This window comes from Hemitrygon akajei, chromosome 7, assembly GCF_048418815.1.
Source record: "Hemitrygon akajei chromosome 7, sHemAka1.3, whole genome shotgun sequence".
NCBI classification, from domain to species: domain Eukaryota; kingdom Metazoa; phylum Chordata; class Chondrichthyes; order Myliobatiformes; family Dasyatidae; genus Hemitrygon; species Hemitrygon akajei.
Window position 1 is genome coordinate 4,387,433 of NC_133130.1, and position 26,321 is coordinate 4,413,753.

General features: G+C 46.7%; 1 protein-coding gene across 4 annotated transcripts in view; it reads right to left on the bottom strand.

Annotated features, from left to right (window-relative positions):
* Nucleotides 1-722: 722 nt before the first annotated feature.
* The window catches only part of tram2 (translocation associated membrane protein 2), a 145,620-nt gene continuing 120,021 nt past the window's right edge, over nt 723-26,321 (bottom strand). For all 4 annotated transcript variants that reach the window (XM_073050328.1, XM_073050326.1, XM_073050325.1 and 1 more), the window contains 7 exons: nt 26,161-26,219; nt 24,106-24,190; nt 19,443-19,513; nt 16,676-16,780; nt 15,809-15,952; nt 2,289-2,449; nt 723-1,373 (listed from right to left, as the gene is read on the bottom strand). In XM_073050328.1, the coding sequence (XP_072906429.1) occupies nt 1,300-1,373; nt 2,289-2,449; nt 15,809-15,952; nt 16,676-16,780; nt 19,443-19,513; nt 24,106-24,190; nt 26,161-26,219 (699 nt within the window). In that variant the 3' untranslated portion in view covers nt 723-1,299. The remainder of the gene's footprint in view (nt 1,374-2,288; nt 2,450-15,808; nt 15,953-16,675; nt 16,781-19,442; nt 19,514-24,105; nt 24,191-26,160; nt 26,220-26,321) is intronic.

Here is a 26,321-nt window from a genome sequence, read left to right on the forward strand (position 1 = left end):
ACATCCCCTCCCATACAGTCAGAATCAAGATTCATTTCACTAACCACACCCCTCCAGTACAGTCAGAACTGAGAGACTCACGACACTATCCACACCCCCTCCAGTACAGTCAGAACTGAGAGACTCGCCTCACTATCCACACACCCTCCAGTACAGTCAGAACTGAGAGACTCACAACACTATCCACACACCCTCCAGTACAGTCAGAACTGAGAGACTCACAACACTATCCACACACCCTCCAGTACAGTCAGAACTGAAAGACTCACGACACTATCAACACACCCCCTGTACAGTCTGAACTCACATTACTATCAATACCAACTCCCGTACAGACAGAACTGAGATTCATGTCACAATCCACAGCCCTTCCCATACAGACAAAACTGAGAGACTCACATTACCATCTACACCCACTCCTGCAGTCAGAACAAACTCACCTCATTATCCACACACCCTCCCTCCCGTACAGTCAACACCGACAGTCGTTATCCACAACCCTTCCTTTACAGTAATAAATGAGACTCATGTCACTACCCACATCCCCTCCTGTACAGTCTGAACTAAGTCTCATGTCACTACCCATGACCGCTGTAGTCACAACTCACAGATTCATATCACTATCCACACCCACTCCCGTACAGTCAGAAATGAGAGACTCACCGCACTATCAACATACCCCTCTCTTACAGCTAGAACAGAGAGACTCACTTCACCAACACTTAATGTCATGTTGCTCTTTTACTAAGTTGTATCACAGTTCAGCTGGTCCCAATTCCCACAGTCACCTCTCAGCGATGCTCCTGCAGGTGGGGCTTTTGAAACAGAGGGTTCCCCACTGGAGCCAGGTGCACAACAGCCCGACCCTCCCTCCAGTATCTCCTTTTGTGTAATCTCAGGTTTGGTGACCATTCGACCCAAGACTCTGAGACAAGCCCCTCACGTCACCATCGGTACTACAGGCAGACTCTGCACTCCTCAGCAGGGGCAAGTGCAGACGTCCAGAGATGCACACACGCTTGCATTGACAGGCACAATCACAGACACAATCGTGCATGTATGCACATGCATGCACTAATGCATGCCTGCTCACACATTTGTGCACAGCCTCTGGAGCCCCAAGGTGGGAGAGAGTTCAGACAGGGCTCTTTATGCTGCCTGTGGTACGTGGTGAGGGAGGCGCCAGATGGGATGGGGAGGTGAGACACTGTAGGCTAGGGACTGCTTCGGGTTTGGATGGTGGGGAGCACAGTGCTGTCGGATCAGCCACTTGGTGAGTCCACACATTGATCCGGCGAGTCAGGAGCAGCGGAGTTTGCGAGTTCGAGGGGAAACTCCGTTTTCAGATTTGATCAAGCCGTTCTCGTGGTAACCTGTGGGGAATAGAGAGGCAGTGCAGAGGCAAAGGAGAAGAAGAGAGAGAAAGAGGGGAGGGAGGGAGGGAGGGAGAGAAAGAGGAGGGAGGGAGAGAGAGAAAGAGGAGGGAGGGAGAGAGAGAGAAAGAGGGGTGGGGAGAGAGAGAAAGGGAGGGGGAGAGAGAAAGAGGGAAGGGAGGGAGAAAGAGGGGAGGGAGGGAGAAAGAGGGGAGGGAGGGAGGGAGAGAAAGAGGGGAGGGAGGGAGAGAGAGAAAGAGGGGAGGGGGAGAGAGAGAAAGAGGGGTGAGGGAGAAAGAGAAAGAGGAGAGGGAGGGAGAAAGAGGAGTGGGGGAGAGAGAGAAAGAGGGGTGAGGGAGAAAGAGAAAGAGGAGAGGGAGGGAGAAAGAGGAGTGGGGGAGAGAGAGAAAGAGGAGTGGGGGAGAGAGAGAAAGGGAGGGGAGAGAGAGAGAAAGAGGAGGGAGGGAGAGAGAGAAAGGAGGGAGGGAGAGAGAGAAAGAGGAGGGAGGGAGAGAGAAAGAGGAGGGAGGGAGAGAGAAAGAGGGGAGGGGGAGAGAGAGAAAGAGGAGGGAGGGAGAGAGAAAGAGGGGAGGGGAGAGAAAGAGGAGGGGGAGAGAGAGAAAGAGGGGAGGGAGGGAGAAAGAGGGGAAGGAGAGAGAGAAACGGATGGTGAGGGTGCAGGAGAGGGCGAGGAGGAGGGGTGGGACAGGGGGAGGGAGAGGGAAAGGGGACAGTAGAGCTGTTACTGAGGTGGCAGCCAAGATCCTGACAACCCCCTGCAGATGCCTTCAGCCCAACACCCTTCTGAGCCCAAACCTATCCATCACAAACAGGCCCCCTCATCCAAGTCTACCTCCCACCCATGTGGCATCACAGCCCCCTCCCACGCCCGGTAGCCCACCACTCCTCACTGACCTGCATCCCTGCGCTGGCCCCTGGGCCGGGGCCCGGGTACTGCGCCCCTCCTGCGTGCTGCCTGCTCCAGTTGGGACTCCCGGCAGCGACGCAGCTGAAAGTTGATGAAACGCCACATCATCCACCCCTGGGGGAGGCAGGCAGCCAGAAGAATGGTGAGTCTGGGGAGAAGGGCAAATACACATCACCGGTTAACACCAAACAGCCCCTCACTGCCCCTCCCCCCAGAACAGTGAGCAAGGGTGGGTGTGGGGAGGCCTACGGTCAACGCCAGATACACCAACAGCCCCCCAGCAGGGCAGCTGGTTGCAATGACATTTGAACAACAGCTGCATTAATATTGACTGTAAGACATGAGAAGTAGAGCATTCGCTCCATCAAGTCTCTCCACCATTCCATCATGGCTGATTTATTATCCTTCTCAGCCCCATTCCCCTGCCTTCTCCCCACAACCCTTGATAAATTGACTAAACAAGAACCCATCAACCTGCGCTTTAAATAGACCCAAAGACTTGTCCTCCACAGCCACCTATAGCAATCAATTCCACCCCTCTTGCTAAAGAAATTCCTCCTCATCTCCATTCGGAATAGACACCCCTCTATTCTGAGGCTGTGCCCGCTGGTTCTTGACTTCCCCCACCACAGGAAACATCCTCTCCACGTCTGTTGAGGCCTTTCAACATTTAATAGGTTTCAGTGAGATCCCCTTCACTGTTATGAACTCTAGTGAGTACGCGCCCAGAACCTTCAAACGCTCCTCACATGTTAACCCTTTCAATCCTGACATTATTCTCATGAACTTCCTCTGGACTCTCTTCAATGCCAGCAAATCTTTTTCTAGATAAGAGGCCCAAAACCTCAAACAATACTCCACATGCAGTCTGGCCATAAAACCTGAGATGGAATTAACACAGCTGGCCACACTGGCTGGAATGAATGGCTTCTGTTCCCGTGCAATGTCTGGGAGAAGTGGAAGTGGGTTGGTTATGAGTGACGACCTTCTGAGGTTCTGCTACAAAACCAAGAGGAGGATTCAAAGCAGGGCAAAGGGACTGGATACTCAGTGCCTATAAAAAGTATTCACCTCCCCCCTTGAAAGTTTTTATATTGTTTGACAACATTGAATCACAGTGGATTTAATTTGGCTTTATTTGACACTGATCAACAGAAGGACTCTTCCGTGTCAAAGTGCAAACAGATCTCTACAAAATGATCTAAATTAATCACAAATATAAAACACAAAATAATTGATTGCCCAAGTATTCACTGACTTCACGACAGTATTTAGTCAATGCACCTTTGGCAGCAATTACAGCCTTGAGTCTGTGTGGACAGGAACACAACTAGTCACCGACCTCCATGCAGAGTACGAACCATCTACAACCATCCTTTGCCTTCTGTGGTCACACCAATTCTGGATCCCTTGGATCCCATGCCTCATTATTTTCTGAATGAGCCTTGCATGGGGAACTTATCAAACGCCTTTCTGAAATCAATATACACTATATCCACAGCTCTACCTTCATCAATGTTTTTTTTACATCCTCAAAGAATTCAATCAGGCTCATAAGGCATGACCTGCCCTTGACAAAGCCATGCTGACTATCCCTAATCAGATTATGCATCTCCAAATGCTCATAAATCTCATCTCCCAGGACCTTCTCCAACAATCTGGTCTATAATTTGGTCTACGATTTCTTGGGGTATCTCTACTCCCTTTCTTGAACATGGGAACAACATTTGCAACCTTGCAATCCTCCAGTACTTCTCCCGTCCCTATCGATGATACAAAAATCATCAAAGGCTCAGCAATCTCCTCCCTCGATTCTCACAGTAGCCTGGGGTATATCTCATCCAGTCCCAGCAACTTAGCTAACTTAATACCTTTCAATAGCTCCAGCACATTCTCTTTCTTAACGTCTGTTTGCTCAAATGTTTCAGTCTGCTGTGAGTCATCCCCACAGTTGCCAAGGTCCTTTTCCCTGGTGAATACTGAAGCAGAGTATTCATTAAGTACCTCTGCTACCTCATCCAGCTCCACGGGCGTATTTCCATTATCATACCCAATTGGTCCTACTTTCACATGGCTCATCTTCTTGCTCTTCACGTACTTGTAGAATGCTTTGGGGTTTTCCTTAATCCTGCTCGTCAAGGGCGTCTCATGGCCCCTTCTAGCTCTCCTAATTTCCTTCTTAAGCTCTTTCCTGGCACTGTTGTAATTTTCTAGAGCTCTAACAATACCTAGTTTCTTGAACGTCTCATAAGCTTTTCTTTTCTTCTTAACTAGATTTTCTACATCCTTTGTACACCGTGGTTCTCATACTCTACACCATCCTTTCCCTGCCTCAATGGAACCTACTTATGCAGAAATGCTGTGCATTTATAACCATATCACAATTACAGCATGGAAACAGGCCATCTCAGCCCTTCCAGTCCATGCCGAACGTTTACTCTCACCTAGTCCCACTGACCCGCACTCAGCCCATAACCTTTCATTCCTTTCCTGTCCATATACCTATCCAATTTTACTTTAAATGACAATACCGAACCTGCCTCTACCACTTCTACTGGAAGCTCATTCCACACAGCTACCACTCTCTGAGTAAAGAAATTCCCCCTTGTGTTACCCTTAAACTTTTGCCCCCTAACTCTCATCTCATGTTCTCTTGTTTGAATCTCCCCTACTCTCAATGGAAAAAGCCTATCCACGTCAACTCTATCTATCCCCCTCATAATTTTAAATACCTCTATCAAGTCCCCCCTCAATCTTCTATGCTCCAAAGAATAAAGACCTAACTTGTTCAATCTTTCCCTGTAACTTAGGTGCTGAAACCCAGGTAACATTCTAGTAAATCTTCTCTGTACTCTCTCTATTTTGTTGACATCTTTCCTATAATACGGTGACCAGAACTGTACACAATTCTCAGGAATGTTTTCCCTGAGAACATCTGCTCCCAAGTTTCTGCCTAATAGCATCATATTTCCCCCTACTTCAATTAAATGTTTTCCCAAATTGTCTGCTCCTGTCCCTCTCCAGCACTATGGTGAAGGAGACAGATTGTGATTACTATCTCCAAAATGCTCTCCCACTGAGAGATCTGACACCTGACCAGGTTCATTTCCCAATACCAGTTCAAGTACAGTCTCTCCTCTTATTGGCTTATCTACGTATTGTACCAGGAAACCTTCCTGAACACACCTAACAAACTACACCCTCTAAGGAGATGCCAGTCAATATTAGGAAAGTCAAAATCACCCAGCATGACAACCCTATTATTACTGCACTGTCCAGAAATGCCTCCCTATCTGCTCCTTGATGTCTCTGTTCCAATTGGGGGGGGGGGGGGGGGGTCTATAAAAACATCCAGTAGAGTTATTGACCCCTTCTTCTTTCTGACTTCCGCCCACAATGATTCAGTAGACAATCCCTCCATTACGTCCTCCTTTCTGCAGCTGTAACACTATCCCTGATCAGCAGTGCCACTCCCCACCTCTTTTGCCTCCCTCCCTGTCCCTTTTGAAACATCTAAAGCCCGGAACACTCAGCAGCCATTCCTGACCCTGAGACATCCAAGTCTCTGTAATGGCCGCAATGTCATAGTTCCACATATCGATCCATGGTCTAGTTCATCCACCTTGTTTTGATACTCCTTGCATTAAAATAGACACATCTCAAACCATCTGGCTGAGTGCATCTTTGCTCTAACATCTGCCTATACTTCCTCTCAAACCCCTACAAGCTGTCTCTACTTGTGCACCAACTGCTCCATCCTCTGCCTCTTCACTTCGGTCCCCACCCCTTGCAAATCTAGTTTAAACCCTCCCCGACAGCTTTAGCAAACTTCCCTCCCAGGATATTGGTTCTCCTCCAGTTCAGGTGCAACCCACTTGTACAGGACACCCTTTCCCCAGAAAAGGTTCCAATGATCCAAGAACTTGAAACCCCTGCCCCATACACCATCTCCCTCAGCCACTCATTCATCTGCACTATCTTCTTGTTCTGACCTTTCCTAGATTGTTGCACTGGGAGTAATCCAGAGATTACCTCCTTGGAGGTCCTGCTCTCCAGCCTCCTTCCTAACTTACTGTGTAGGACCTCTACTCCTCTCCTGCCTCTGTAATTGCTACCAATATGTACCACAACCTTGGGCTGCTCTCCATCTCCTTCGAAAATATTCTGCAACCACTCAGAGACATCCTGGACCCCAGCACCTGGGAGGCTGCTATCTCTTTTGCTGCCGCAGAATTTCCAATCTGTTCCCCTAACCGTCGAGTACCCTGTGACTACTGCTCCACCTGACTTCACCCTACCTTCTGAGGCTCAGAGCCAACCACAGTGTTCTTGCTCTGGTTGCTGCTGCCTTGCCCAGATAAGTGATCCCCCTCATCAGTACCCAGAGGGGTATGTATACCTGTTGCTGTGGGAAATGACCACAGGGAGACCCTGCACTGACTTCCTTCTCCCTTTTCCTCTCTCGGTGTTCACCATTCTATTCCTGGAATTCTGCACTCACAGTGTAACCACCTGCTCAACAGTTGTATCTATGAATTGATCTGCCTCCTGTAGGATTCCCACATCCTACAGGAGGAGAATTGCACTGCCATATCTGCCATCCTGCCTGCACTGTACAATGGGCAACCTAAACCAAGTCAGCAATAACGAGAGGAAAAACTAACCCTTCTAACCTGTTTCTTTGGCCTCAGCCTCTTGACTCAAAGCCTGACGTTCACCACTGGCCTACTCCCAACCAAGGCCACCAGGCTTGTCTCTTCTGTATTTTTATTTACTTCGAAGTAAATAGGAGTATCTGCTATTAGCACCGATTGGGCCTCCGGAATGTCTGAATGCCTGCAAAGCTCGCCTTTTATACAAGCTTCACCAACCTGCCAGTAACCTCATATCAATGCCTTGTTGAAAATGAATTTCAAACTTGTATATCGTAACATAAATGTACTTTGATAATAAATTTACTTTCAACTTTGAATGGCTGCCAGATGTTCTGGGGGTTAGATGTTTCAAAAGAGGTGGGAAGTGGCATTACTAATCAGCTACAGAAAGGGAGGTGTCATCCACTTAGTCAGTGTGGAAGGAATTTAGAAATAGGAATGGAGCTATTTGTTTATAGACCCCCCCCCCCCCCCACCCACTAAGACACAACGTGCAGATCCAGAGGCAGATTTTGGGAAAGTGCATAAGTAACAGGCATGCTGACTTTCAACAGTCAGGGCTTTGAGTACAGCGGTTGGGATGTTATGTTGCAATTGTGAAAAATAACAGTGAGGCTGCATTTGCAATATTGTGTTTAGTTTTGCCACCCTGATACAGGAAAGATAGTGTGAAATTTGAAAGAGTGTAGAAGAGATTTAGAACAGGAACAATGCCCCTCAGCCTATGATGATGAGCCCAGCTAATAAAAATGACACCTAATTACATTCAGGCAGAAGGGATTCGTGTATCTGTGACCCTCCATTTTCATGTACCTATCTAACAGCCGCTTGAATGCCGTTTACATTGATTTAAACCATCAATCATAGAAGAAGAATTAGGCCACTTGGCCCATCGAGTGTTTTCTGCCATCCCATCATGGCTGATTTATTATCCCTCTCAACCCCATTCTCCTGCCTTCTCCCCATAGCCTTTGATGCCCTGCTTAATCAAGGACCTATCAACCTTTGCTTTAAATATTCCCAATGAGTTGGCTTCCACAGGCATCTGTGTCAATAAATTCCACGCTCACCTTGTGTCGAAAGAATTTCATCCTCAGCTGGCACTCCATAAACAGTTATGGAGAGAAGGTGACCAGTTAGGGCAGTGAGTGCATAAAATCATCAGCAGTATAGACAGGGTGAATGCACAGTCTTATTTCCACATTTAAGATAAGAGAGGATAGATTTACACTATTACAGGTTGCCAGGTACGATGTTGTGGCCATCAATGAATCTTGGCTGAAGGATGGTTGTAGTTGGGAGCTGAATGTCCAAAGTTACACATTGTATCGGAGGGATAGGAAGGCAGGCAGAGGGGTTTGTGTGGCCCTACTGGTAAAGAATGGCATCAAATCACTAGAAAGATGTGCATTGGATCGGAAGATGGTGAATCCTTGGGGGATGAGTTAAGAAACTACAAAAGTGAAAGGACGTTGATGGGAGTTATATACAGGCCTCCCAACAGTGGCTGGGAGATGGACCACAGGTTACAACAGGAAATAGAAAAGGCAAGTCAAAAGGGCAATGCTATCGTAGTCATGGGAGATTTCAAAGTGCAAGTTAATTCGGAAAATCAGGTTGGTAATGGATCTCAAGAGAGTGAGTTTGTTGCATGTCTAAGAGATGGCATTTTAGAGCAGTTTGTCATCGAGTCTACTAGGGGATCAGCCATACTGGATTGGGTGTAATGTAGTGAACCAGAGGTGATGAGGGAGCTTAAGATAAAAGAACCCTTGGGAAACAGTGATCACAATATGATTTGAGTTCCAACTTTTAATTTGATAGGGAGAAAGTAAAGTCTGATGTAGCAGTATTTCAGTGGAATGAGGGAAGTTACAGTGGTATGAGAGAGGAGTTGGCCAAAGTAAATTGGAAGGAGCTGCTAGCGGGGATGTCAGCAGAGCAGCAATGGCGTGTGTTTCTGGGAAAAATGAGGAAGGTGCAGGGCACACGTATTCCAAAAAAAAAAGAAATACTCAAATGGTAAAATAGTACAACCATGGCTGACAAGGGAAGTCAAAGCTATTGTAAAAGCAAAAGAAAGGGCATACAACAACCAAAAATTAGTGTGAAGATAGAGGACTGGGAAGTTTTTAAAAACCTACAGAGAGCAAACCAAAAGAATCATTAGAAGGGAAAAGATGAAATATCAAAGCAAGCTAGCAAATATAGTCCATGATATCCTGAAGTGGGAAGGTGAACAGCCAAAGGTCGTGGTACATATTGGTACCAACAACATGGGTAAGAAAAGGGAGAAGGTCCTGAAAATGGACTACAGGGAGTTAGGAAGGAAGTTGAGAAGCAGGACCTCAAAGGTAGTAATCTCAGGATTACTGCCTGTGCCACGTGACAGTGAGTATAGGAATAGAATGAGGTGGAGGATAAATGCATGGCTGAGGGGACAGGGATTCAGACTTCTGGATCATTGGGATGTCTTTTGGGGCAGGTGTGACCTGCACAAAAATTACAGTTGCTGCTGAATCTGAGAGAGACCAATATCCTGGCAGGAAGGTTTGCTAAGGCTATCAGGGAGAGTTTAAACTAGAATTGCTGGCAGGGTGGGAACCAAACTGAAGAGACTGAGGAAGGGGCAGTTCGCTCACAAATAGGGAAAGCTTGGAGACAGTCTAAGAGGGAGGATAGGCAGGTGATAGAGAAGGGGAGCACTCAGACTGATAGCTTGAGATGTGTCTATTTTAATGCAAGAAGCATCATGAACAAAGTGGATGAGCTTAGGGTGTGGATCAGTACTTGGAGCTATGATGTTGTGGCCATTACAGAGACTTGGATGGCTCAGGGGCAAGAATGATTACTTCAAGTGCCAGGCTTTAGATGTTTCAGAAAGGACAGGGAGGGAGACAAAAGAGGTGGGGGCGTGGCACTGTTGATCAGAGATCAGTGTCATGGCTGCAGAAAAGGAGGAAGTCATGGAGGGATTGTCTATGGAATCTCTGTGGGCGGAAATTAGGAACAGGAAGTGGTCAATAACTCTACTGGGTGTTTTTTATAGACTACCCAATAGTAACAGGGACATCGAGGAGCGGATAGGGAGACAGATTCTGGAAAGGTGTAATAATAACAGGGTTGTGGTGGTGGAAAATTTTAATTTCCCAAATACTGATTGTCATCTCCCTGGAGCAAGGGATTCAGATGGGGTGGAGCTTTAAGATGTGATCAGAAAGGTTTCCTGATACAATATGTAGATAGGTCTATAAGAACAGAGGCTGTACTTGATCTCATATTGGGAAATGAACCTGGCCAGGTGTCAGGTCTCTCAGTGGAAGAGCATTTTGGAGATCGTGATCACAATTCTATCTCCATTACCATAGCATTGGAGAGGGATGGAACAGACAAGTTAGGAAAGTGTTTAATTGGAGTAAGGGGAAATATGAAGCTATTGGGCAGGAACTTGGAAGCATAAATTGGGAACAGATGTTCTCAGGGAAATGTACGGAAGAAATGTGGCAAATGTTCAGGGGATATTTGTGTGGACTTCTGCATGGGTACGTTCCAACGAGACAGGGAAAGGATGGTAGGGTCCAGGGAGCACGGTGTAAAAAAGGTTGTTGAAAATCTAGTCAAGAAGAAAGGAAAAGCTTACGAAAGGTTCAAAAAACTAGATAATGATAGAGATCTAGAAAACTATAAGGCTAGCAGGAAGGAGCTTAAGAATGAAATTAGGAGAACCAGAAGGGGTCATGAGAAGGCCTTGGGAAGCAGGATTAAGTACAACCCCAAGGCATTCTACAAGTATGTGAAGAGCAAGAGGATAAGACGTCAGAGAATACGACCAATCAAGTGTGACAGTGGAAAAGCGTGTATGGAACTGGAGGAGATAGTGGAGGTACTTAATGAATACTTTGCTTCAGTATTCACACGAAAAAGGATATTGGCGATTGTAGGGATGACTTACAGCGGACTGAAAAGCTTGAGCATGTAGATATTAAGAAAGAGGATGTGCTGGAGCTTCTGGAAAGCATCAATTTCGATAAGTCACCAGGACTGGACAGGATGTACCCCAAGCTACTGTGGGAAGCAAGCGAGGAGATTGCTGAGCCCCTGCAATGATCAATGAGGACAGGAGAGGTTCCAGAAGATTGGATGTGTGGATGTTGTTCCCTTATTCAATAAAGGGAGTACAGATACTCCAGGAAATTATAGACCAGTGAGTCTTACTTCAGTGGTTGGTAAATTGATGGAGAAGATGCTGAGAGGCAGGATTTATGAACATTTGGAGAGGCATAATATGATTAGGAATAGTCTGCATGGCTTTGTCAAGGGCAATGCCTTATGAGCCTGATTGAATTTTTTGAAGATATGACTAGACACGTTGGTGAAGGTAGAGCAGTATATATGGATTTCAGTAAACCAGTAAGGCATTTGATAAGGAACCCAATGCAAGGCTTATTGAGAAATTAAGGAGGCATGGGACCCAAGGGGACATTGCTTTGTGGATCCATAATTGGCTTGTCCACAGAAGGCAAAGAGTGGTTGTAGATGGGTCATATTCTGCATGGAGGTTGGTGACCAGTGGTGTGCCTCAGGGATCTATTCTGGGACCCTTACTCTTCGTGATTTTTCTAAATGATCTGGCTGAGAATGTGGAGGGATGGGTTTGTAAATTTGCTGATGACACAAAGGTTGGGGGTGTGGTGGATAGTGTGGAAGGCTGTCAGAGGTTACAGTGGGACATCGAAAGGATGCAAAACTGGGCTGAGATGGGAAAAATGGAGTTCAACACAGATAAGTGTGAGGTGGTTCATTTTGGTAGATCAAATATGATGGCAGAATATAGTATTAATGGCAAGACTCTTGGCAGTGTGGAGGATCAGAGGGATCTTGGAGTCCAAGTCCATAGGACGGATACTCAAAGGTGCTATGTAAGTTGACTCTGTGGTTAAGAAGGCATACAGTGTATTGACCTTCATCAACCGTGGGACTGAGTTTAAGAACCGAGAGCTATTGTTACAGCTATATAGGACCCTGGTCAGACCCCACTTGGAGTACTGTGCTCAGTTCTGGTTGCCTCACTATAGGAAGGATGTGGAAACCATAGAAAGGGTGCAGAGGAGATTTACAAGGATGTTGCCTGGATTGGGAAGCATGACTTACGAGAATAGGTTGAGTGAACATGGCCTTTTCTCCTTGAAGTGAAGGAGGATAAGAGGTGACCTGATAGAGGTGTACAAGACGATGAGAGGCATTGATCATGTGGATAGTCAGAGGCTTTTCCCAGGGCTGAAATGGCTAACACAAGAGGGCACAGTTTTAAGGTGCTTGGAAGCAGGTACAGAGGATATGTCAGGGGTAGGTGTTTTTTTTTAAAAACGCAGAGAGTGATTAGTGCGTGGAATGGGCTGTCGGCAATAGTGGTGGAGGCGGATATAATAGAGTCTTTTACGGGACTCCTGGATAGGTACATGGAGCTTAGAAAAAATAGTGGGCTATGGGTAACCCTAGGCAATTTCTAAAGTGAGTATGTGTTTGGCACAGCATTGTGGGCCGAAGGGTCTGTATTGTGCTGTAGGTTTTCTGTTTCTAAATAATATCAAAGTGGATAGTAAAAGTTTTTTCAAGTATGTAAAAAATAAAAGAGAGATGAGAGTGGATATAGGACTGCTAGAAAATGAGGCGGGAGAAATAATATGGGGGACAAGGAGGATGATGATGAACTAAATGAGTATTTTACATCAGTCTTCACTGTGGAAGACACTAGCAGTGTGCCTGATATTGTCATGTGTGAAGGAAGAGAAGTGGGTGCAGTTACTATTACAAGGGAGAAGGTGCTTAAAAAGCTGAAAGACCTAAAGGTACATAAGTCACCCGGACCAGATGAACTGCACCCTAGGGTTCTGAAAGAGGTAGTAACGTTAGAGATTGTGGATGCAATAGTAAAGATCTTTCAAAAATCATTAAACTCTGGCACGATGCCAGAGGACTGGAAAGTTGCAAATGTCACTCCATTCTTTAAGAAAGGAGGAAGGAAATTATAAACTAGTAAGCTTGACCTCAGTGGTTGGGAAGAAGTCAATTGTTAAGGATGAGGTGATGGATTACTTGGAGACACAGGACAAGATAGTACAAAGTCAGCATGGTTTCCTCAAGGGAAAATCCTGCCTGACAAACTTGTTGGAATTGAGGAGATTACCAGTAGGATAGACAAAGGAGATGCAGTGGATGTTGTGTATTTGGACTTTCAGGCGGCCTTTGACAAGGTGCCACACATGAGGCTGCTTATCAAGTTAAGAGCCCATGGTATTACAGGAAAGTTACTCACATGGTTAGAGCACTGGCTGATTGGTAGGAGACAGCCAGTGGGAATAAAGTGATCCTTTTGTGGGTGGGTTTCAGTGGCTAGTGGTGTTCCACGGGGGTCGGTGTTGGAACCACTTCTTTTTATGCTACATATGATTTAGATGATGAAATAAATGTCTTTGTTGCCACGAGAGCTAATGTTGCAGCTAAATAGGACTCTGGTCAGTCCCCACTTGGAGTACGGTGCTCAGTTCTGGTCGCCTCACTACAGGAAGGATGTGGAAACCATAGAAAGGGTGCAGAGGAGATTTACAAGGATGTTGCCTGGATTGGGGAGCATGCCTTATGAGAATAGGTTGAGTGAACTTGGCCTTTTCTCCTTGGAGTGACGGAGGATGAGAGGTCACCTGATAGAGGTGTTCAAGATAATGAGAGGCATTGATCGTGTGGATAGTCAGAGGCTTTTTCCCAGGGCTGAAATGGCTAGCACGAGAGGGCATAGTTTTAAGGTACTTGGAAGTAGGTACAGAGGAGATGTCAGGGGTTAAGTGTTTTGTTTTTTTACGCAGAGAGTGGTGAGTGCGTGGAATGGACTGCCAGCAGCGGTGGTGGAGGTGGAAACGATAGGGTCTTTTAAGAGACTCCTGGATGTCTACATGGAGCTTAGAAAAATAGAGGGCTATGGATAAAGCCTAGGTAGTTCTAAGGTAGGGACATGTTTGGCACAGCTTTGTGGGCCGAAGGGCCTGTATAGGGAGTTAAGGGAGCTAGGGCTTTCTCTTTGGAGAGGAAGAGGATGAGAGGAGACATGATAGAGGTGTACAAGATATTAAGAGAAATAGACAGAGTGGACAGCCAGCGCCTCTTTCCCAGGGCACCACTGCTCAGTACAAGTGGACATGGCTTTAAGGTAAGGGGAGGGAAGTTCAAGGGGGATATTAGAGGAAGGTTTTTCACTCAGAGAGTAGTTGGTGCGTGGAATGCACTGCCTGAGTCAGTGGTGGAGGCAGATACACTAGTGAAGTTTAAAAGACCACTAGACAGGTATATGGAGGAATTTAAGGTGGGGGGTTATATGGGAGGCAGGGTTTGAGGGTCGGCACAACATTGTGGGCCAAAGGGCCTGTAATGTGCTGTACTATTCTATTTTCTATAGTGCTGTAGGTTTTCTAGGTTTCTAAGTTTGCAGATGATATGAAGATTGGTGGAGGGGCAGGTAGTGTTGAGGAAAAGGTAAGATGCAGAAAGAAACACAAAGTAACTGCAGATGCTGTGGTCAAATCAACACGTACAGCACACTGGAGGAACTCAGCAGGTTGGGCAGCATCCGTGGAATGAGCAGTCAACGTTTCCTGCCGAGACGCTTCGTCAGGACTCCTGGTGTCAGCACGTCAGGAGTCCTGACGAAGGGTCTCGGCCCAATACGTTGACTGCTTATTTCCACGGATGCTGCCCGACCTGCTGAGTTCCTCCAGCGTGTTGTACGTGTTGATAAGATGCAGAAGGACTTAGACAGATGAGGAGAATGGACAAGAACATGGAAAATGAAGTACAATGTTGGAAAATGAAGTACAATGTTGGAAAATGCATGGCCATGCACTTTGGTAGTAGAAATAAATGTGCGGACTATATTCTAAATGGGGAGAAAATTCAAAAATCTGAGATGCAAAGGGACTTGAGATTCCTTGTGCAGAACACCCTAAAGGTTAACTTACCATTTCAGTCGGTGGTGAGGAAGACAAATGCAATGTTTACATTCATTTCAAGAGGTCTAAAATACAAGGGCAGGGATGTGATGCTGAGGCTTTATAAGGCACTGGTATGTGTGCAGTTTTGGGCCCCTCATCTTGGAAAAGATGTGCTGGCATTGGAGAGAGTCCAGAGGAGGTTCACAAGGATGATCCAGGAATGAAAGGGTTACCATACGAGGAACGTTTGATGGCTCTGGGACTGTACTCGTTCGAATTTAGAAGGATGAGGGGGATCTCATTGAAACCTTTTGAATGTTGAAAGGCGTAGACTGAGTAGATGTGGAAAGGATGTTTCCCATAGTAGGAGAGTCTAGGACAAGAGGGCACGGCCTCAGGATAGAGGGGCGACCATTCAAAACAGAGATGTGGAGAAATTTCTTTAGCCAGAGGGTGGGAAATCTGTGGCCACACGCAGTGGTGGAAAGTAGGTCATTGGGTGTATTTAAGGCAGAGATTGATGGGACATGGTATCCAAGGTTACGGAGAGAAGGCCAGGAAATGAGGTTGAGGATGAGAATAAAAAAGGATCAGCCATGATTGAATGGTGGAGCAGTCTCAATGGGCCAAATAGCCTGATTCTGGTCCTACATCTTATGGTCTTATTTAATAGAAACACGAATAGCAACATGTCATGCAGAGGGCAAATGGAATGAGCTGCCTGATGGGAGTGTTTGAGGCAGGTCTAATTTTAGATTTACCTTCACTCAGCCTGCCAGTGAAGTTTCTGGAAGCCACTTTGCCCAAGTACTTTTCTTCACGTGCCTCCCCACACTTCCCACACTCAGAGGAAGGCTGGCTGCTACTTACCGGATTGGAAGGGAGTTAAAGATTCCTTTTTCCACGTTGAAGGTTTGATGTTGGACCCGGGAGAGACCAAAGCCAACAACCAGCACGGCCAGAGTGAGGGTGACAAGGCGGGTCAGGACAAACACCACTGCCCACACGTTAAACCTGGTCAAAGGCAGCGAGCTCAGTCAACAAGGCAGCCACAGCAACCCAATGAACCTCCTTATGGTAACCCTGGGCAGATCACTGCTGGTGGCCCTGTCCTTGTCAGTGGGGGTGAGGTCAGTGTGGGGGGGTTAGTGTGGGAGGGGGCTCACTGCTGCTGGACCTGTCCTGTCAGTGGGGGTGGGGTCAATGTGGGAGGGGGCTCACTGCTGCTGGACCTGTCCTGTCAGTGGGGGTGGGGTCAATGTGGGAGGGGGCTCACTGCTGATGGACCTGTCCTGTCAGTGGGGGTGGGGTCAGTGTGGGAGGGGGATCACTGCTGCTGGACCTGTCCTGTCAGTGTGGGTGGGGTCAGTGTGGGGGGGTTAGTGTGGGAGGGGGCTCACTGCTGCTGGACCTGTCCTGTCAGTGGGGGTGGGGTCAGTGTGGGGGGGGGTTAGTGTGGGAGGGGGCTCACTGCTGGTGGACCTGTCCTGTCAGTGGGGGTGTGGGTGGAGTCAGTGTGGGAAGGGGCTCACTGTGGGGGTCAGTGCAGTGGGGGAGGGTCCCAGCACATCAGCAACTGATTCTGCTCACCAGTCTGTGATTGAGAAGGGGCAAAGTCTAACATTCACCCACTTACCCTAAACTTCCCCCATCGATGACCCCCCACTCCCCCATCAATGACACCAATGCCCCTAACAATCCCACCCCCACCCGCTGCCTCTGCCCCTGTGCACTCACAGCCTCTGGTTGTCCTCATTGGTGAAGTACAATAGCCGGGCCAGATGAAACACCAATTCTGCCACACTCTGTAACACCAGTAACACGAGCCCCAACCGCGTCAGGCTGCACACACAAAATATCAGTCAGTACACGTCTCCGTATCTACAACCCTCACCCCTGCTGCTACTGTTCACGGTTCTCCCCACATCAATATCCCTCCTCGGCCCAACAACCTAATGCTCCCCCTCAGAAAATTTCCCCTCTCACATCAACATCGCCCCTCAGAGTCAGAGTACAGCGAGACACAGGCCCTTTGGCCCAACTAGTCTATGCTGCCCAGTGTCAATTTCCTACATTGTGACCCCATCTGTCCAAGACCCACCTCTCCATGGACCTATTGAATCACTTCTCAAATGATGCTATTGTACCTGCCCCAACCATTTCCTTTGGCAGCTCGCTCCATATACAGTGGTGCTAGGAAGTTTGTGAACCCTGTAGAATTTTTTCTATTTCTGCATAAATATGACCTAAAATGTGATCAGATCTTCACACAAGTCCTGAAACTAGATAAAGAGAACCCAATTAAATAAATAACACAACACATTTATTTATTGAAAAAAATGATCTAATATTACATTTATTTGCTGGAAAAAGTATGTGAACCTTTACTTTCAGTAACTAGCGTGACCCTCTTGTACAGAGATAACTTCAACCAGACTTTTCTGGTAACTGTTGATCAGTCCTGCCCATTAGCTTGGAGGAATTTTAGGCCGTTCCTCCTTACAAAACTGCTTCAAGTCTGGGAATTGGTGGACTTCCTTGCATGAGCTGCTTGCTTCAGGTCCTTCCACAACATTTCTAAAGGATTAAGGTCAGGACTTTGACTCAGCCACTCCAAACCACAAATCTTCTTCTTTTTAAACCATGCTTTTGTTGATTTACAAATCATTGTCTTGTTGCATTAACCAACTTCCATTTATCTTCAGGTGACGGACTGCTATCCTGACATTCTCCAGTAAAATGTCTTAATACAGTTTTGCATTTATTGTTCCCTCAATAATTATAAAGGGTCCAGGCCCTGAGGCAGCAAATCAGCCCCAAACCATGATGCTCCTTCCACCGTGCTTCACAGTTGAGATGAGGTTTTGGTGTTGGTGTGCAGAGTCCTTTTTCCTCCAAATATAGCAATGTGCATTTCTGCCAAAAAGTTCAACTTTTGTCCTACCTGTCCACACAGCATTGTCCCCCAGAAGCATTGTAGAACATCCAGGTGATCTTTCGCAAACTTGAAACATGCAGCAATGTTTTTTTTTGGAGAGCAGTGGTTTCCTCTGTGGTGTCCTTCCATGAACACCATTTTTGTTCAGTATTTTCTTATCAGCAAGTTCTAGAGATTTCTGCAGGTCTTTTGGTGCTATCCTTGTGTTCTTTTTCACCTCTTTCAGCATTGCATGTTGTGTTCTTGGTGTGATCACTGCAGGATGCCCACTGCTAGGGTGAGTAGCAACAGTACTTAATTTCCTCCATTTGTGGACTATTTCTCTTACTGTGGACTGATGAACACTCAGGTATTTAGAAATGCTTAGTAACCTTTTCCAGCTTCATGCATCTCTACAATCCTCCTTCTAAGGCCCTCTACAAGTTGTTTTGATCAAGGCATGGTGCACATAAACAGATTTTGCTTGAGAAGACTTTGTATCTTTTTTTGTAGGGGCAGAGCACCACTACAACCCACACCTCCAATCTTATCTCATTGATTGGAATGCCTGACTCCAAATAGCTTTTGTAGAAGGCGATACACTAGAGTTCACATACCTATGTCCTGACGAAGGGTCTCGGCCCGAAACGTCGACAGTGCTTCTTCCTATAGATGCTGCCTGGCCTGCTGCATTCCACCAGCATTTTGTGTGTGTGACACTAGAGATCACATACCTTTTCCAACAAATACATGCTATATTGGATCATTTTTCGCAATAACTAAATTAAATATGTTTTTGTGTTACTTATTTAATTGGGTTCTCTTTATCTAGTCTTAGGATTTACAAGATGATGATGACATTTTATGCTGAAATAGAGAAAATTCTACAGGGTTCACAAACATTCTAGCACCACTGTAGTCAAACCCCTCTGTGTGGAAAATGTTGCCCCCTCAGGTCCCTTTGAAACCCTCACCAGAAACCTAAGCCCCTACCCTAGGGAAAAGACTGTTACTATCCACCTCATCTATGCCTCACAGACCTCTAAACATTTCTATAAGATGACACGTCATTCTCCTACATTCCAAGGAATAAGATCTAGCATGGCCAATCTCTCCCTGTAACTCAGGCTCTCTGGTCCTGGCAACATCTTTGTAAATGTGCTCTGCACTCTTTTCAATTTACCCACGTCATTTTACAAGAGGGTGACCAAACATAACATCCCAGTTCCTGTACTCTGTACCCGGACTAATGTAGGCCAGTGTCAAACACATTTTTCACCAGCCTGTCAACCTGCAATGCTACTTTGTATTAGCACTCCTAAATCTCCCCGTCCCTCTGTTCTAATACTCTCCCTAGTGCCCTACCATCCTACACCATTTTGACTTTCCAAAATACATCACCTCACTTTGCTGTGTTGAAATCCACCTCATGAAAGTAACCTCAACCTTTCCATATTCACTTCCCAACCCTGTACAAATCCCTGGTTTGAAATCGGTGCTGAGATTGCCCAGAACTTGGAAATGGCTGTTCTACCTGTCCAGGGTTCAGCAGACAGACCAGTGGAGTTACCCCTGCTGCACACTTACTTGAGTAGGTAGGCCCCTGTGATGTGCAGGAGGTACAAGGTGATGTAGAGTAACTGACGTGGAATCTCCTCCTGTCAGACACAAAACGCAGCACGTCACCCACCAACCAAACAAGCCTGAGCAGCCTCTCCACACACACGGTCAGCAAACATCAGCACCTCAGTCCCGCTGCCCATTCCCACAGCAGAACGGTTTATCCTCGCTCCCTTTGAGAAGGAGGTGCTGATCCTGTGGCGAGGGGCTCCCATGGGGCTGCTGGAGAGTTCCTAATATCCCCTCTGGCCAGTGGAGGTGGTGGGTTTGGGACGAGCTGCCAGCGTATCCTGCAGCCATAGTGAGATGGACCAAAGGATATCGATGACAGGGTTTGCTTTGTCCTCGATGGTCAACAATGGTCAGTGCTGTACCTATCCAGGCAAATTCCATCACACTCTTGGCTTGTGCCTTGTTGATGGGGTGTCAGGGGGTGAATCACTGAACACAGGAAGCCAGCCTTGGATCTGTCTCCTGTCTTGCAGCCATGCTACTGATTGTGAACAACAAACACGAAACTCTGCAGCATTTCAGGTCAGGCAGCATCGATGGAGGAAATAAACAGTTACCCCTTTCACATCCAGGCCTGGCCTGCTGAGTTCCTCCAGCATCTTTGTCTGGATTTCCGGCATATAACCATATAACCATATAATAATCACAGCACGGAAACAGGCCATCTTGGCCCTTCTAGTCCGTGCCGAACACTTACTCTCACGTAGTCCCACTGACCCGCACTCAGCCCATAACCCTCCATTCCTTTCCTGTCCATATACATATCCAATTATACTTTAAATGACAATACCGAACCTGCCTCTACCACTTCTACTGGAAGCTCATTCCACACAGCTATCACTCTCTGAGTAAAGAGATTCCCCTTCGTGTTACCCCTAAACTTTTGCCCCTTAACTCTCAACTCATATCTTCTTGTTTGAATCTCCCCTACTCTCAATGGAAAAAGCCTATCCACATCAACTCTATCTATCCCCCTCATAATTTTAAATACCTCTATCAAGTCCCCCCTCAACCTTCTATGCTCCAGAGAATAAAGACCTAACTTGTCAATCTTTCCCTGTAACTTAGGTGCCGAAACCCAGGTAACATTCTAGTAAATCTTCTCTGTACTCTCTCTATTTTGTTGACATCTTGTCTATAATTCGGTGAGCAGAACTGTACACAATACTCCAAATTCGGCCTTACCAATGCCTTGTGCAATTTTAACATTACATCCCAACTCCTATACTCAATGAACTGATTTATAAAGGTCAGCATACCAAAAGCTTTCTTCACCACATGAGATTCCACCTTCAGGGAACTATGCACCATTATTCCTAGATCACTCTGTTCTACTGCATTCTTCAATGCCCTACCATTTACCACTTATGTCCTATTTGGATTATTCCTACCAAAATGTAGCACCTCACACTTATCAGCATTAAACTCCATTTGCCATCATTCAGCCCACTCTTCTAACTGGCCTAAATCTCTCTGCAAGCTTCGAAAACCTACTTCATTATCCACAATGCCACCTACCTTAGTATCATCTGCATACTTACTAATCCAATTTACCACGCCATCATCCAGATCATTAATGTATATGACAAACAACACTGGACCCAGTACAGATCCCTGAGGCACACCACTAGTCACCAGCCTCCAACCTGACAAACAGTTATCCACCACTACTCTCTGGCATCTCCCATCCAGCCACTGTTGAATCCATTTTACTACTTCAATATTAATACCTAACGATTGAACCTTCCTAACAAAGATGAGCAGGAATTTCTTTAGCCAGAGAGTGGTGAATCTGTGGAATTGCCAAAGTTGGCCATGGAGGCCAAGTCACTGTATATTTAAGGCTCAGGTTGATAGGTTCGTGATTGGTCAAGGTATGAAGGGATATGGGGAGAAGGCAGGAGACTGGGTTTGACAGGGAAAATGGATCAGCCATGAAGAAGTGGGAGAGCAGACCTGATGGGCCAAATGGCCGAATTCTGCTCCAATATCTAATGAAATTATGGTATTGATGATAAAGTGGTGGCTCTGGTCAGTGGTAACTAGCAGGAAGTCGATGATAGGGAACTGAGCTATGATGCCACAGACTCTCTGTTGTAGGAGATGGACATTACCTGTTAATACTGGGGCAAACACGTTACTTATCGCGATCAGGCCAAGCTGCATGCAGGGACAATATAGGAGAGGAACAGGCCCTTCGGCCCACAGTGTCTGTGCTGACCACTTTGCCAATCTGCACCTCCACCTTCCATGGGCCATGTCCTTGAATTCCCTGCTCCTTTTCAACATAATGTCTTTTTATCTGCTATCATAATTATATGTGCTGTGTGCAGCTGTTGGTACTGTGCTTTGCATCTTGGCCTCACAAGAACTCTGTTTAAATTGGCTGTATTCATGTGTATGGCTGAATGACAATTTAGACCGCAAGACCATAAGACTGAGGAGCAGAATTAGGCACAACCCATTGAGTCTGCTTCACCATTTCATCATAGCTGATTTATTATCCCTCTCAACCCCATTCTCCTGCCTTTTCTGTGGCAATGAATACCACAGATTCACCACCCTCTAGCTAAAGAAATTACTCATCTCCATTCTAAATAAATGCCCCTCTATTCTGAGGCAGTGCACTCTGGTCCCAGACTCAGACACTATTGGAAACATCCTCTCCACATGAGTCTATCTAGCCCTTTCAATATTTAATGGGTTTCAACGAAATCCTCCCCTCATTCTTCTAAATTCCTATGTGTACAGGTCACAAGCCCCATGCAAGGCTTATTGAGAAAGTAAGGAGGCATAGGATCCAAGGGGACATTGCTTTGTAGATCCAGAACTGGCTTGCCCACAGAAGGGAAAGAGTGGTTGTAGACGGGTCATATTCTGCATGGAGGTCACTGACCAGTGGTGTGCCTCAGGGATCTGTTCTGGGATCCCTTCTTTTCATGATTTTTATAAATGACCTGGATGAGGAAGTGGAGGGATGGGTTAGTAGGTTTGCTGAGGACACAAAGGTTGGAGGTGTTGTGGATAGTCTGGAGGGCAGTCAGAGGTTACAGCGGGATTGATAGGATGCAAAACTGGGCTGAGAAGTGGCAGATGGAGTTCAACCCAGATAAGTGTGAAGAGGCAACACGAGTGAATCTGCAGATGCTGGAAATAAATAAAAACACAAAATGCTGGCAGAACTCAGCAGGCCAGACAGCATCTATGGGAGGAGGTAGTGACGACGTTTCCGCCCGAAACGTTGTCACCACCTCCTCCCATAGATGCTGTCCGGCCTGCTGAGTTCTGCCAGCATTTTATGTTTTTAAGTGTGAAGAGGTTCATTTTGGTACGTCAAATATGATGGCAGAATATAGTATTAATGGTAAGGCTCTTGGCAGTGCGGAGGATCAGAGGGATCATGGGGGTCTGAGTCCATAGGACACTCAAAGCAGCTGCACAGGTTGACACTGTGGTTAAGAAGGCATACAGTGTATTGGCCTTCATCAATCGTGGAACTGAATTTAGGAGCCGAGAGGTAATGTTACAGCTATATAGCACCCTGGTCAGACCCCACTTGGAGTACTGTACTCAGTTCTGGGGTTTAGTGGGATCCAGGATCAGCCATGATGGATTGTTGGTGCACACTCAATGGGCTGAATGGCCTAATTCTGCTCCTATGTGTTATGATCTTATCTATAGAACAGCAACTGTAAACATCAGGAACTATTAACTGTAAACAAACTGCAAAAATGCAGATAGAAATAAATAGCAATAAATAACAAGCATGAAATAGCAATATAACAGAGTCCTTAAGTGAGTCCTTAAATGTGTAGCTATCTCCTTCTGTTCAAGAGGCTGATGGTTGAGGGGTAGTAACTGTTCTTGAACCTGGTGGTGCGAGTCCTGAGTCCTGATGGTAGCCGTGAGAAAAGAGCATGACCTGGGTGGTGAGGATCTTTGATGATGGATGCTGCTTTTCTATGACAACATTTCATGTAGATGTGCTCAACGATTGGGAGGGTTTTACCCTGATGTACTAGGCCAAATCCACTACCTTCTGTAGGATTTTTTGCTCAAAGGCATTGGTGTTCCTGTACCACACCGTAATGCAGCCAGTTGGCACATTTTCCACCACATCTATAGAAGTTTGCCAAGGTTTTTGATGACATGGTGAATCTTCCAGGAAACTGAGGAAGTAGAGGTGCTGTCTTGCTTTCTTTGCAATTATATTTATTTAATGGGTTCAGGACAAATCTTCTGAGATAGACACCCAGGAATTTAAAGTTACTGACCCTCTCCCCCTCTGATCACCTGATGAGGACTTGCTCATGGACCTCTGTTTTCCCTCTCCTGAAGTCTACTATCAATTATTGGTCTTATGGACAATGAATGATAGATTGCTATTACACCACTCAATCTCCCTCCTGTATGCTGATTCATCACTGCCCGTGATACAGCCCACAACCGTGGTGTCAGCAAACTGTACTTCGCCACACGGTCACAGGTGTAAAGCGAGTAGAGCAGGGGGCTAAGCACACAGAATTGCCGTTCCAACATTGGCTGATCTGCTTAAGCCTCACTTCTTTTCGTTGGCCCTTCCAAAGTTACAACGAACAAGAATTGAACTTGAACTCACCTTGCGCACTCTCTGGAAGTAAAGCTCTGGGAGCATGTGGATCCAGTATGAGATCTGGTACAGATAAAAGAACTTCATCTGGAAGCTATCAAGACAGAGAATTTAGTCAATGTTTGTTCGACTACAACACCCTACCCTTCCTGCACCGCCAACACTCCTTCCTCACACAGCCCTCGTCAACACCTCGCTATGGGACACAGCCTCACACTGGACACTCTGGAGCACTGACACTGGGTACTCCAGCTTCCTGAAATAGGTCCAGGGTTCCACCATCCCCAGGGAAGATGGTGGCTCACCCACACACAGAGTGCCTCACAGACTGCCACACCCAACACACACTACAAAATGCCCCCACACTACCCCACCCAATGTCTTCTTCGGTTGTCCATCGGAATCCGATGACGACGTCCACTCCTTTAACGATGCGATCTTTGATGACTATACAAACCTGGACCCACAACTTCTGTTGCAGGTGGGACATGTATATGTGGTAGTGGTGGCAACCATGGCTGCATTTCTCCTGGCTCTCTTCTGCTATCTTCTGGTTGTCCTTTCCATCTCCAGAATATGAACCCCATCCCTACACAGCTGTCGTCAAGTGTTACGGTCAGCAGCAACATCCTCCAGGTCCTCAGGTCTGATCTTGCACTTCCTCAAAGCATTCTTCATCTGATCCTTATAGCGCTTCTCCGGCCCTCCAGCTGAGCGTCGACCATGATGTAGCTGGCCGTATAACACTCTGCAGGGTAGCTGACGTGGGGGCATCCTTATCACATGCCCCAGCCACTGTAGCTGATGCTGGGTGATCATGGCCTCAATACTTCTGCAGTTGGTCTTTACAAGTATTTCAGTGTGAGGCACCCGCTCACGCCAAGTAATTCCCAGGATGCGCTGAAGGCAGCTTATGTGGAAGTGCTCCAAGGACTTGATGTGACGGCTGTAGGTTACCCAAGCTTCACAGCCATAAAGGAGGGTGGTGACACAAACGGCTTGGTATACAATGGCCTTTGTGGAGGGACAAAGGCTCCTGCTCTGAAAGACTCTACGCTGAAGTCTCCCAAAGGCAGCTGATGCCTGTTTAATGCGGCTCTGGATGCCGTTGTCAATGGCGCTATCCTCAGGGAGAATGCTCCCCAGATATTTGAAAGATGGCACTACTGACAGCTTTTCATCACCAACAGTGAAGGCAGGTAGGGTGGGTGGGACACTGGTACTCCATTGGTAAACCACTTCTGTCTTGGTGGTATTGTCGGTCAGCTCCATCCTGCTGTACGCTCTCACCGCCACAGCAAGGACAGTCTGAAGATCCTCCGGAGTATGGGCCACAAGAGCACAGTCGTCTGCATACTGCAGCTCCAGGACCCATTCTCTATGGAGTTTGGTGGTTGCGTGGAGCCTCCTGATGTCAAAGAGGTTGTCATCTAATCTGACGTCCACTGCCACACCACCGCTATCCTCAATCTCATTGTGGAGAAGCTTGGTAACACACAGGAGGAAGATGTTAAAGAGAACTGGAGCTAGCACACACCCCTACCTCACCCCTGTGTGTACCAAGAAGGGCTCAGATTCTTGTCCTCCTGTGGTCACCCAGCCAATGTACATACACAGACACACACACAGTGCCCATAGTTAGACCATAACAAACAGGAGCAGAGTTAAACTAATTGACTCATCGATACTGCTCCTCCATTCTATCATGGCTGATTTATCATCCCTCTCAACCATTTCCTGCCTTCTCCTGTAAATTTTGACACCCTGACTAACCTCGGAACTATCATAACATAGATCATGACTTGGTCTCCACAGCCATCTTTGGCAATGAATTCCACAGCTACACCACCCTCTGGCCACAGAAAATCCTCCCCATCTCTGTTCTGAATGGACATCCCTCTAATCTGAGGCTGTGTCGTCTGATCTGTAACTCTCCCACTGTAGGAAACATCCTCTCCACATCACTAACGAGACCTTTCAATATTCCACATAATCCAGCGACATGACCCCACCCACATTTCTCCCCATCAACACCCAGGGTGTTGGGTGGGGGTGCAGACTTACGAGAGGTGGGTGTGTGGATAATCCTCCCACAGACTGGACGGGGAACTGATGTAACCCTCCTGCAAAGAGACAAAGTCACAACAGTTGTGGGATATGAGCTGGGCGGGGGGGGGAGACAAAGACACAGGCAGGCAGTCAGGAAAGGGGGAGAGAGGGCAGAC